General features: G+C 34.8%; 1 protein-coding gene across 7 annotated transcripts in view; it reads left to right on the top strand.

The window, feature by feature from the left end:
* LOC139974697 (glycerophosphoinositol inositolphosphodiesterase GDPD2-like) overlaps positions 1 to 14536 on the top strand; it is a 40410-nt gene that overhangs the window by 12041 nt on the left and 13833 nt on the right. For 4 of the 7 annotated variants that reach the window (XM_071982014.1, XM_071982013.1, XM_071982016.1 and 1 more), the window contains exons 8-13: positions 1599 to 1703; positions 2560 to 2661; positions 5872 to 6020; positions 7942 to 8027; positions 10287 to 10437; positions 11282 to 11506. In XM_071982014.1, the coding sequence (XP_071838115.1) occupies positions 1599 to 1703; positions 2560 to 2661; positions 5872 to 6020; positions 7942 to 8027; positions 10287 to 10437; positions 11282 to 11506 (818 nt within the window). The remainder of the gene's footprint in view (positions 1 to 1598; positions 1704 to 2559; positions 2662 to 5871; positions 6021 to 7941; positions 8028 to 10286; positions 10438 to 11281; positions 11507 to 14536) is intronic. The other 3 variants (XM_071982019.1, XM_071982018.1, XM_071982020.1) reach the window with 3 other exon arrangements.

Raw genomic sequence — 14536 nt, 5'->3', positions numbered from 1 at the left:
TGAGAAAGTTATTAACAACTTATGTAGCATGATCAATTCATTTGTTACTTTTGGGTTTTTGTTTTATTTTATTTTTCTGCATTTGCTTCATAACACTTTCAACTGATTTTTTTAAATTGTTTAATGCCATCAGCCAAATTTAGATGTAGTTTTATCATTTCATTCTTTGCTTTTAAAATTTAATAATAATAGATCTAAATAAAAATCATTAAATCGTTTAGATATGCAATAAAAGTAACAGAAAGACTATTAGAGGATTCATTAATAAAATGCTCTATAGATGTAAAAGAGGTTAAGTGAGTAAAATGAATGCTGGACTAGAAGGAGAAAATCAAAGATATCAGTATATATATATTTATTAATAATTAGTGGTACATGAGTAGTTAATTAACACATAAAATAATTAGAATAAATTGAAGATGATGATTTATACAATCAGCAGGGTCAGACCAGGATGGATAATATCGGACCAAGAATTTTAATATTTTAGCCACCTGATGAATAATGTCACTGCACAACAAAAAATTTACTTACTAAAATCAAATTCCAACTTGCAGTTTTCTTCAATTAAGTCAAAAGCAACATAAATGTTGTGCTGGCAGAAAAAGGGAAACTGTTTTTTTTTGTTTTTCTGTCAAATAGTTCCTCCTGTAAATTGCCTGTATTTTGAGGCGTGAATCTGTAAACATATGACATAATAGTAGGCATGTAGGTACTTCCTTGTTGGATCTTAGGATTTATGGAAAATAATGGAAACTATTAGTTATTAATAATGCTTGGCTATAAACAGCCATGATAAATAAAAAAAAACTGCAACCCAAGATACTGACTTAGCTCTTTAAGATTAACTGAAAGCTCCCCAATGAGGTGTCTTGTTGGTTAAATTGCTATTTTGGAAAAGAAATTTTCCTTCTGTGCTTTTCCAAAGATTTTAACCCCAAATATCACTACTATCTGATTATTAACCTCAGAGAAATATTGTGTGAAGTTTTATGGTTTCACAGACTTTTAAATTTTTTGAAAGGACAGTAGTAAAGATGATTTCTCTGATTTTGCTCTGTGGTTTAGTTCTACCCAGTATCTATGTGATTTCATCGCTTGTTAGATCAAATTCCACCAGAATGCGATAATTATTTGCCTGTAAAGTACAAAAATAGAAAAATGGCTTGAGCAAATTATAAAATGTGTTTCCTTGTTCCACTGTAGCAATTTTAGCTGTTTTTAAGGATTTGTTGATTAAAATTGCATTCCAAAAAGGTGGTTACAGTTTTACAAACACCACAGCAAGATCTTAAAGTGCAGCTACATATGTTTACTACTGTAGGCCAAGTAAGGGAACATGCAGAAGTTGTTGTACACCTTCATACAACCTGTTAGATAAAGTTTTTCAAGCACACTCTTCACATTTTGAATGCTGTGTTGCATCATTTGCTGAATCAAGTGCATTTTTAACTAGTTAAAGTGTAACTTAATGGGCTAAACTTAGATATATTCCATGTGTTGTATTTTCGGTTTTGCCATTCAAGTTACCTTTATTAAATTTGTATTTGCTTCGGGCATGTGATTCTATTTCATTTTGTCAATTCTTGATTTATCAGGAGAGCCTAAAATGAAGAAAGACATCCATTTTCAGACTGCTACTCTGTTACCTCCAGAAACAAATGTATCACCAACAAACAGTGACCAGAACAGACATATATTAAGTAGGAAGAACTGCTCTATATTCATTCTAGAAATTCTGGGAAATCTTAATAAATAAAGTCCTTTTGGTTCTTAATTGTTAGGGATTCTGTGTAAGCTTTTGTCTTTAATTTCTGATAAGCAATCAATTCTAATATGGTATCATCTGCTTGTGTTAATTACCACCAGACTAGCTCATTTTGTTTAAGTAACTCAAATAATTACATTATTGTTTCATTTAAATATAATAAAGTTGTTTTTCTTTACCCAATGGTACAGTCGGCTGATAGTATGCCTAGTGACTTGATGATGACAGCTTCTGCCCATAGTTACATATAGAAATAATGCTAGCTTGCCTTTATTGCATAGTGAACCAATATAAGAGCTTTGTTGGTCTAGCTTAATATAATTTTGTGGATCAAGAATTGACTTCTTTCCAATAATAAACAATATATTGTGATTTTAAGTTTGATAAATTGAATAATAGATAAAGGATTTGCTTTCTAAGAGCAACACCTTTACTTGGTTAATTAAAAACGTACCATCCAGTAAAATGTTATATAACCATACATGAAAAATGAATTACTTGCTTAAGACATAACAGAATTTAAATGCAATTTAATTATCGCTTTCTAATTAAAAGGAGGTATTTAGTCCTTTTGTAGAACATTACATCCTCTTTGCATGCTTTTCCTTAACATTCTTACTTTCATTTATTTTTATATTAAGACTTAATTATGAAATGATGTTTCTAGCCTATTATTTCATAGAACATCACTATATCTAATTTAGATCACAAACTAATTAATTTTTTTTTTCATTATATTCACTCTGTTTTCACATTTGTTCCTTTATTTGCTTTTCGTTCTGGTGAATAAGGACGACGTCAGCAAGTTGACCCAGATTCACCAAATGAACTTTCTGAGAACTTTTTACAGATCGCACCCGCAGGCACTGAAAGCATTAACAACAGAGAGAAACGTAGGCATGCTTTTAATTTGAATCCCGCTACTAAATAGTTTGCTTACTACTGCAGTCTTCTTGATGCGTGCTGTTCTCAAAAGTTTCATATCACAGGTCCTAACTTATCATGGTCGTTTCCTCTGGCTGCTTGCCAACCTCCTCTCATCACATTCCAGCTTCCAGGTCATGTTTTGTCTGCAAAAGTGCAGATCCATCAATTATAGCAAAGATATGAGGAACTTTAATTTGTTTTGCTCAAAGCTCTGGCCTTTCTTTGGACATAGAACAGCAAGCCTTTCATGTTAATTAAATATATGTTTACAGGACAATTTTTTAATGGTCAACCGGTTGTCCGGGACAACCAAATTGATATTTCAACAACCAAACTCAATTATGCAGGTTGTCCAGTGGACGACTAGTCTTTTACATCAAATTCAGTCTGCTTTGTAACAAAATACACCAAAAAGGCAGAATGATAAATTGGTATTGGTCATCGAGTACATTGGAGATATACTTAAAAACAAGCAAAAATAGTGGTAGACATATGATCTGTCGAGAGGGAAGTATAACTTGCACTAAGCTGGTATTCCATTACCAAACCTACACATCTCTTATGATTTTGTATGACCTGGTTGTCAGCGGGCCAACCAGAAAACTTGTACTTGCACAACCTTTTTAAAATTAACTGGAATGGATTTTTCTGTCTCACAGATATGGATTAATGGCTTGCCATTTGCTGATTTGCACCAAATTTAACACACTAACATGAGCACACTGTAGTATATACTGTGAACTAAGCATTCCCATATGCTCTCACTCAACTCAAATCCACTTCCCATCATTGCATCCCAGTTTCCTCTCATCTGATATTTGCCTCCTTCCATCTCATTCCAGCTTTTAATTGTTTGATGTAGATTTATCTTGTCACATAGCAGCTTTGTTTCATCTGAAATCTAGCTCATGTCATCTCATACCAGTGTCATCTTGTCTCATAGCAGCTTTGTTACATCTTCAATCTAGCTCATGTCATCTAATACCAGTTTCATCTTGTCTCATACCAGCTTTGTTACATCTTAAATCTAGCTCATGTCATCTCATACCAGTGTCATCTTGTCTCATAGCAGCTTTGTTACATCTGAAATCTAGCTCATGTCATCTAATACCAGTTTCATCTTGTCTCATAGCAGCTTTGTTACATCTGAAATCTAGCTCATGTCATCTCATACCAGTTTCATCTTGTCTCTTACCAGCTCTCTCTCATCTCATACCAGCCCTCTCCTATCTCGTTCCAGCCCTCCCTCATCCAATCTCATACTAGCTCATTTCATACCAGCCCTCTCTCATCCCATCTCATTACCAGCACTCTCTCACATTGTACCAGGCTATTTACATTAATGACATGAATAAATTTGAATTTCACATACAGAACATTCTATCGCTTGGTTATGGAAAGCAGTATAGTTTGTGAAGTGGTTTAGCTATTAGTTTAGCTACTCAAATATCACAGTATAATGTAAGAAGTATGATACCACACAACTCAATGGCTTACTGTGCAATGCAATATTTCATGCAGGGTAATGCAATATACCACATAATACAATGCAATGTAATATACAATATAAATCGATGTAACACAATACAATGTAAACTACAATACAATACAACTACAATATAATGCAATCAAAGTAATACAATACCATGCAATACGATATATTGCAATGCAATATACAATACAATGCAATAGTACAGTACAAAGCAATATACAATACAATGCAAATCAATGTAATACAATGTAATGCAATATACAGTACAATGAAATATGTAATAAATGCAATATACAATACAAATCAATGTAATGCAATGCAATACAATGCAATTTACCATGCAATGCAATCAAAGTAATATAATAACATGCAGTACGATACTATTGCAATGCAATATACAATACAATGCAAATCAATGTAATACAATATACAATACAATGCAATTTACAATACAATACAAATCAATGTAATAAAATGCAATACAATGCAATTTACAATACAATGCAATAAAAGTAATACAATACCATGCAGTACGATATATTGCAATGCAATGCAAATCAATTTAATACAATGCAATGCAATATACAATACAATGCGATATACAATGCGATATACAATGCAATCAAAGCCTTATACAATACCATGCAATATGATATATTGCAATGCAGTGGAATATACAATAAAATACAAATCAATACCAGTAATTTAATACAAAGCAATATACAATACAATGCAATACAATATATTGCTATACAATATAAACATTAATATGCTATATGTTGTACTAGCACAACAAGACAGCCAATCACAGCACAATAAACAACACAACACAAATACGTTACAAAAAAATACAATATGTAACTTAGTCATCAAGTTGTGACCTGTACAGAACTTGGAAGTTGTAATGATACCATCATGATTCATAATAACTTGCCATAATACCCTACATACATTGTGTACAGCCATTGTCAATGTGACACAGATATAGATAAGAAACTTGGAAGTTATATCATCGCTTTTCTACACAATGTTAGGTTTGCTACAAGGAAGTACAAGCCATTATGACATGTTGAATGTTGGTTATGAAAGTGAATTCACAAGGAAGCACAGTGTATTAAATGGAACAGGAAGCTATATTTGTGCATTATATATGTAATACAATACCAGTGAGGTGTTTATATATGAAGCGGTGAAAGTGAAAGATTAAATAGCCATTGATGGAAATTTTGCGGATAAAACAGGAAATACTAACTTTGAGAGTTTCTACTCGATATTCACAAAGCTTAAACCCTCGTAAAATAACAAATCAACTTAAAGGGCAAGAGGGCAGCCAGATTACACAATAAAAAAAAACATGTTTATTTTTGGCCAAAACTATTTAGAAATGTCTTAGACTAAAATCTAGCTTTCCTGAAAAACGGAAGCTTGTTTAATCTGCTAGATTCCTTGTAAATGGTCACAAACATCATGTGTTTAAAAAACATAACTCAGGTGTGTACAAAATTTTGCAGCCAATTCAGTAAAAATGAGAGAAGAATTAACGTAATACTTTAGAAAACGATGAGAACAAGAGCTCTCTGCCTCTCTTTTCAAGATTAAAATGAGAAATATTACGCATAATTTTAAATTTGGAAATCAACTTGTTTGTCAATAATGCTTCTTTTTTTTTTCTATTGTTTTTCAGGCAATCCAGTAAGGGATCTTTGTGTGTGGTATTTTCTTTTGTTGGTTGCCTTGTATCTTGTTCCATTGTTCATCAAGTCTCCATGCATCTTAGAGGGCAAAGATCTGACATCAAAACCTCGTCTCATTGGCCATAAGGGAGCAGAACATGTAAGCACTCTTCTACTTGTATTATTAATTAATCAGGAATCTTGTATCATCTAACCAAGCGATGAAATATTTAATGAAACCCCCCTCCCCCTCTCTCCCACCCCATTCTTCCCCCTCTCTCCCCCTCCCACTCTTACAGAAGGGCCATGTTAGTATATACTTATTAGTCCAGAACAGAACAATTTTCCACTTACAAACATTTTTCCCACCTTGCCTAGGATATTTGACAGACTTAAAGGCATTGAAGACTCGCCCCAAACCCCAAAAAGTTAACTTTCCGTTGCTTGCAAGTGAAGTTTTCTGCTTGTCGCAACAAAATGCAGACAGTAATGAAACGTGATACCTTGCTATCTTTAGCTGGACCTGAGATGTCCATCGCTGTATCATTCGTACACTGTGCTGTGGTTATGGACCGCAGCTGTATGTACTGACTGTACACTAGTGTCTAATTACCGAAGGTAGCAAGCTGTGTGCGTATTTTCTGGGATCGATGGTGGTGTCTAACAGTTCTGTTACACCTCATTCGAAACTAGGTCAGATTACCGGCATTAGACGTTTCTTATTAGACGTTTCTTTTTGTGCGAGTCTTCACACCCTTTAAACCTGACTTTATTTAAGCAGTTTATCTCCAATAAAATAAGGATCAATAGTGTCATACTAGCTGCACATACCTCTGACCACATTACACAGCTTGACCCACCACATTGTGGGGCTAATGTGCCACAAATTATGGTCATCTCATATCTATACAATTGTCCATCCTTTTAATAGTAGTTCAATAATTTATGGCCAAATTCAGCAACTTTCCCACACAAAGTACATCATTTCATTTGTCTTGTGTTTGAAATTTTAATTTTTAATTTTGATTGATTGATAGGGATTTATTTTCATGTGAAATATTTACAGGCAAACTGGTGGAAACACACAAAGGGGCATGTTGGGGGGGGGGGGGGTAGGGGCAAGGTTTGGATTGGGAGCCTGTTGCCCTACTGAAGTAGCAGTTAGTAAAAATACCAGCAAATGTGAGGATATTTTCTTAGCCAACGGATGTCAGCATTTAGGTTTCTTTACATAAACATTAGGACCAGACAGTCAAAAAAGTAGTTTAAATAAAGAACTATACAATCACCATGTATGTATTCTGTTAGAGATCATGAAGTTGCAGCCTAGCTTGGATTTTGGTTGATTTTATCTGCTTTAATAATTCTTTTACATCATCCCAAAAATAAACCCAGACAGTAATATTCTTTTGGAAATTTCAATACTTTGAATGCATTCGTGTAACTTGATGTCATTTCCTGAAATTATCTTAACTATGAAAATGAACCTGTTAACGCTACTCTTACTTAATATGCTTGAATAACAACAACTTGACAGGTGCCAATGTTGAGACCTTCACACACCTTCTACTGCCATGAAACCTTGGAACATGATTGTGCAACTTGCGTAATTGGACGCTTTCTTAAATAAGAGTGGGAACATCTTTGATAAGACCTTGACACTTTGCTGATTGTACTATTAAGTGTGAAGGTGGGCTACTCTCTGGTTTATTTAGGATGACCTGGGTGGGAACCAGTTTATAGTCCTATCTCTTCAAAGTTCATGGAACAAAAGTCCAACTTTAAAATCCCAATCTTTAATAAACACTAAGTCCAAGTGCAACAATAAAAAATCAAATCTTTAATGAGTATATTTGTGTGCTTGCACTGAGCAATAACTGTTACTGGGGCAAGGGTGGGGGTAGTCATTTAGGAGGGTTTAAAGGGGGGGGCTAGAATCAGCAGGGAAAGCATTGTAAGAAAGGTATGGGATTCCATGAGGGAAGTGAAGTGTGGCAAACCAGATAAACATGATGCAAATTTGACAAAATGTTTCGTTAATATTGAAGTGGCAATTCCAAGTTTGGTTTATCTTTCATTAGATTGCTCCAGAAAATACTATGGCTTCATTCGAGAGAGCTGTAGACGACTGTGAAGTGTATGGGATTGAGTCTGACATAAGAATAAGGTAAAGAAATGGATCTCAGACAAATTAAATACTTTAATTTCCCATTTAATTACTTTAAAACTGCATTTTAACCTTGTTTGTCATGTAATATGTATACATAATTGGATCCCTCCTTTCCTTACCTCTCTTAATTTCATTATTTCTTTATGTAAGTTTGGTTGGTTTAAGGAGGCAGATTATTGTTTACAAGTACCATACCTGGTCTAATTTCCTTTAATGGTCAACTCTGGTGCCATCCAATGAAATGATAGCAAAATTCAACACAAAGTGCAGCTGTAATAAGTTCTTAGGTGTTGATGGTGTTAAGCAGTAGAGAGAAAGCCTTTTCTTTTTGAGTCAACTAGTAGAAATGCCTTTGAAGGAAATACTTATTTTTCTTGCAATACGTAAAACAAAAAATGATTGCTCTTCTGAAGCTTCAAACAAGTAGCATAACTTAATTAATTAATTAATTATGCAGGTTCTATATTCTACTATCGAGTTGAAAAATGTTTACTATCATTTTAGTGACCCATTTTTTTTTTTTTTTTGAGATTGCTCGACCCCAGAACAACATATAGGATAACTCCCTGTTCTCATAACCTATATTCTTCCACTGGAAATTTAGAATTTGCAAAATTTCACATAATGTCCTTTGAGATGATATCTTCAATTTTGGGCATATTCACCCAATTGTACATCAAATTTAATTTGGAAAAAAAAAATCAAAATATAGAATTGAATGATATGGGAGGAAGTATGTTACAATAAATTTATGAAAACAGGCTGCAATTAAATTTGATTTGAAACAGAGAGATGTTCTCACCTGTTAGTAATCTGATATTTCTTATCCTTGCCTGGTCTGGGTGCTTTGAGGTTTGTAATCATATAAGTGAAACTGGGTTGCCTTTTGTTTGGAATTGTGAGGAGTTATGCATCCTCATTCAGTCACTACTGAATCGTTTGATTAAGGTTAGGTGCATTGAATGCCAGCCGTCAAGGAATTATTTGTAAGATGATAAAAGAAAAGAAATCGGAAATGAAGTTTGGTTCACCACAGCTATTTTTGCGGTCTTTGATCACCTCCCCATGTGCAAACAAAAGAGCTTGTGGACCAAATAGAATTCTATCTGTAGCAGTTACGGTAGAAATTTCCATTACGTGTTCAACCTGGTTAGCCTCCACTTGGTTTATACCTGGAAAAAACGGCAATTTTCTGGGTATCACATGATGTACGAAGTAACCAAAGCTATCTTCCGAACATTATTCCAGCGGATATCAACACAATAAATTCACACAGTAAGTGACTCCCGCTGGAATAATGATAAGGAAGACAGCTTTTGTTAGCCTCCTTTGTAGATCAGGTGATACCTGAAAAATCACCGTTTTTGCCTGGAGTGAACCAAGAGAGGGCTAACTAGATTGAACCTGTAATGTCCAAGAGAAGGGGGCGTTGTGGACGTTTCTCGTTTGTTGAAATAGCAGGTGAACATTCATATCTCCCTTCATTAGTGTTTAATATATCTGCAAATAAGGCTAGGCTGAGGTATTATACTCTGCACTGAATGTTAGGCTTCAAGCATGTGGATAGCATTCTATCAGCCAAAGCAAAGTTTTAACTGCCTTTCTTGATAATCTAAATTTGTTTGTCCAGGTGAATAATATGCAACAATACAAAGCTTCCCCGATGATTTGAAGGTTCACGTCTTCCCCGCATCATCATTCAATAATATGTAATTTAATCTTTGATAAAAATTTGTCAGAAAGCTTTTAACCATTTTTTATATTTTTTTATAAAATTCTGTATGAATGAGAATCTCTTCAGTGACCCAGAAAGCCTTGCATGTTTAATGCAGTTTTATTTTGTATACATATTATATCCATCATCTGTTTCTTATATTCCATAATTGGGGCAAGGATTCCATTAGTAAATGGCAGCTACTATTGATGTAGGTGTACTCTCTTAAATTTGCTCTCATTGCAACAATCAACCACAGATTGTTTTTTCAGCATATCATTCTTCATAACTATCTTAGTTTTGCACTGCTTCGTTTTGTATTTATGAAATTGATAAGTTTGAAGTAGTAGAAATGTTCTTGCCTAAGTTTCATTCAACTTTAACTATTCTTATAATTTATTTCATAATACACAAAAAGTAGACTATAATACTTCAAATATAACATATATATGACAAAATCTGCAGATGTTTTGAACTTAAACTGTGTATTTCATAAATTAAACGGACACTTCTTTTTGTCTGTTTTCGTACCCTTTTTATAGTTCTGACGGAGAACATTTCTGCATGCATGATGACACACTGGAAAGAACGACGAATGTTCAAGAGATATTTCCTGAGAGAACAAGCACACTTGTAGAGTGGTTTACTTTTACAGACTTAAAATCGTTGAATACGGGATCATGGTTTCTCGAGGTTTGTAGACATATGTTAGCTTTTGTTTAGGAATAATTTGCACAAAAATGCTACTGAATTTGAGGACATATTTTGTGTTTTCACACTCTGCATATTTTACAGAAAGAGAAAATTGTAGAAACGAATCAAATTCTCAATTTCTTAGTTGCCGTGTAGGAATTTGTAGTAAGAATGCATGATCTAGACATTTCATTGCTCCTGAGAATTTTTTGTTAACAGATTTCAACAATTTTAGAGAGGCTTGACTCAGGGTTGGTGCCGGTATCAAGTTGAAATTGGTGGGATTGATGATCTGCATCCTGTGTTCATGTTTATTTTCTTGTTCAGGAAATTTATTTGTGGGACGAGAAATTGTTGGATTAGGGCCTTTATAATAAATGACAGGTAGATGGATATCGTCCAATCGTTTTCGTTATTTAAAACACAAGGAACAGATTTTCAAGCATTTCGTTCAAGTTGGTCCGTAGTTAGATATGTTGCGATTACTTAGTGATGATTGCATTAATTAAACAACCTCAAAGAGTTCTTTATACACAAATATGTCAAAACTAGAAATGGCTGGTGTTTATACAGTAATTGGCTCCTTTTCGTCAGCATTATCTTTGACCATATTAAAGCTTGAACAATCCCTGATATGGAATAAGTGGAAGATACCAAAATGATCTATGTGATTTTGCTTGTTATAAAGAAAAGTTGTATTACATCAAAGAATTATGCAACTACAGTATATAATAACTGTGTGTCGAAAGACATTTTTAAATTATCACCAAACCCTGTATTGAAATAAAACTTGGAGCTTGTTTCTTGAAATTCCCCATTGTTTTTGTTTTTTTCCCCCCATCAGAGAGATCCGTTCGGGACTGTCGCTGAGCTAACAGATGAACAGCGAACTCTTTATCAGGAACAGACAGTACCAAAGCTGACAGAATTGCTTGATTTAGCCTCAGAGCACCAAATAAATGTTCTCTTTGACCTCAGGCCACCTCCTGAAGGTCACCCCTACCAGGTCAACTTTGTAGAATACACCAAAGAGAAATTGATTGAGTATGGACTTGAAGAGACAGAAATGGTGAGTAATATTAACATGAAGGTAAAAAGACAAGGTTTCCAACCTCCTTCAGGGCCTGTGACTATGTATAGTAAGAACATCTGTTAGTCTCAATTTCAGAGCTCATTTTGCTTATAACGATTGCTTGTTGTGCGTCGCTGTGTGGAACATCTTAGTGTTATTAGACATGAAGTTACAGTTTTCGTTGGGAGAAGAATATTACTTTGTCAAAGAAGAGTTAACTTCTGTTAGGTTTTACAATTAGAGCTGAACATTAGCCCTACTTGTACCTTTACAGCTGGTATCCCGCCCTAGACTAAATTGTAACATATAAAAAAGGCAAGTCAGAATTCTTGAATCCATTGAGTTGTTAAGGAGCTTCATAACCAGCGGATTAAATCATTTCCAACAAAATTACAGAAATTCGTTAAATTTCCGTTTCTCCCCAAACAATGTTTCAAGCCATACTGAACGCTCCTCTGCACAAATTCTTGATTAAACACACAGTGTAATGTTTCAGTGGTCAAGCCAAATTTGTCTTCACACAGGAAATTAGTGCTGGCTATTAGAGCACTTGTGTTTACAATCATATGGTGGCTGGTCAATTATTTAGATGCCCTCAAGGATGAATCCTAATAGCAGTACTTGGGCAATTTATGCTATCAAGTTACAAATTATTTCTGCTTGAGTAAATTTGAGCAGGACTGTTTTCTACAGGCAAGCTGGGCTGTCATTGTTCACACTTAAGAACCACCCATACTTCAATCCGCAAGGGCGATTAATTTTCTGAGTGTGAACGCTCACGCGACACTCCACTTAAATCTAAGAAACTGTATTTCTTTGTACGCCAAACTCACAGATTTTTTAAGAGGCAAAAATCAGTAGTTTCATGTTTATTTCAAAACGGATGATTTTGGGTTCGGTTGTTCGGCAGTTAGTAAAAGGCTTAAATAATTACATCTGGCCTAGCCTATAATGAAGTTACAGTAGCCTACGCATAGACCTTACTAGGTCTTTATACCTAACATTAAGAGCATTTGATGTTGGATTAGCATCAAATGCAACATCAGCAGTAAAACACTGACTAGTAAGATCGTTCACTCATCCATTTGAAGGGTTTGGTTAGACATTCTAATCTGGGTTAATTTGTTGTGGTTATGTTGGTACAGAGTGGTTTGAATACAGTGTACTGTTTATATGCGATGATTGAACGTTGCGGCGCAGTGGTGTTCTGAGTAGTACGTACTAGTACAGCACATGTGGCAATGGCAAAGCACAGGGAAAATGTTTACAGCTGATATGACATTTTCACCCCTGTGCATTATATTAATCTCGCAAGCGGACTTAATACGGAACTCACTCGTTTTTAAATGTGAACGCGTCTTGTTCTTAACTAGTTGATCCTCCTCGCTGACTTAATATCAATAATCGTCCTTGAGTTCTCAAATGTGAACAAGGTCTTAAATATGTTATCAGCTGTCAGAATGTCATCACAGTTTTTATTTTTTCCCATGGTCAGATATTTCTTCAGATTACAAATTCTTTCATCCTTGAAGTGACATGTTTTATTTCAATCAATACATTTATCACTGTTGTTTTAACATAAAACTAAAGACTCAACTATAGACTAACTATATATATGTATGACCTACATCAAAGTTAGTATGCAAGATTCTCACCAGAGACACTGACGAAATGGCAAGTTTTGACAAGAGTTTCTGACGTTGCAATTTCTATTTCTAGTTTTAGGTTCATGAAGTAGAGAATACTTTCTTTGTTACAAATGAAAATCTTGCTTATAGCTTGATTAAGTCTTAATGAACTGTGCCAATACACACTCTGTAGAGGAGAAATTCTATGGAATTAAGAAAGGGAATCAGTTGCGTGTAGATAACAGTTTAAAAGAGGTCTCCTCAGCTGTCACAGAAATACACTAATAAGCGTAAAATATATCACTAGTTTTTTTTATCACTAGTTTTAGGAATCGATACGATGATGATGGCCTGTGTATGCGTGTGTGTATGTGTGTCTGTTCGTGACGCTTCCTTGTAAACCCTCTAAGTTTAGAAGGATAACTGGGGTACATTTCATACTTGGTATGTAGGTACCCCTTTAGGTAGAACTGGTTTGGTATTGGTATTGGTATTGGTCAAAGGTCATTTGTGGTCAGCACCGGTGAAAGTCTGAAAACATTGTTCCCACTATATCTCACTAAGTAGAAGTTGCATGAAGTTCAAACTTAATGTGTAGCTTGCTATTGGTTTGTAGAATGTCAAAGGTTATTTCAGGTTAACAGAGGAAAGAAGTGTGAAAATCTTGTAAACATGATATCTCAAGGAAGGTCGCCAGTGCAGTTCTGGCATGTGGATTTCCTGTAATTAGTTCAGCAAACCCTATTGAGTGTGGTGGAGGTCAAAGGTCTGTTGGGGTCAGCAGTGGGCAAAATGTGAATATATCAAAAGTACTGTCTCCAGAACATGCAAGGAGCTCATATATGCATGGTATGATAGCCTTGTGTACTGTATAGTTTGTTTTATACAATATGATGAAGGTCAGAGTTCATTAAGGTCACCAGGTTTCAAAACTTGAACACTAACTAAATATGATATTTCTAAATAGAAAACTGCAGTAGCTGGTATGTGTGGCTATGGCTTTTCTTTATTAAGTACAAGAGCCCTGTTGTTTTTGGTGGAGGGTACATGTCATTTGGGTTCAGCAGAGGTTACAATCTGGAAATCTAAACATGGCATCATATGATAGGCAGTTTCATCAGATGTCATATTGGCACATGACTTTCCCATAAAGAGTTTTAGAGCCCAGCTATTCTTTGTGGTCATTTTGAGGTCAGCAAGGGAGAAAGTGTAAAATCCTTAAGAGCACTGTAGCTGGATAATTTTGTTTTCAAGTTGAGACTTCTAATTTACTTCAAGTCAGTAGCCATGGCAAGCTGTATACATGGCAAGCTGTATTCAGGCAAGCTATGTTCATGGCAAGCTATATTTTATGGCAAGCTGCATTCATGGCAAGCTATATCCATGGCAAGCTGTATCC

This window comes from Apostichopus japonicus, chromosome 10 (genome assembly GCF_037975245.1).
Source record: "Apostichopus japonicus isolate 1M-3 chromosome 10, ASM3797524v1, whole genome shotgun sequence".
Classification (NCBI taxonomy): domain Eukaryota; kingdom Metazoa; phylum Echinodermata; class Holothuroidea; order Aspidochirotida; family Stichopodidae; genus Apostichopus; species Apostichopus japonicus.
This window is presented reverse-complemented; position numbering and strand designations above follow the sequence as displayed.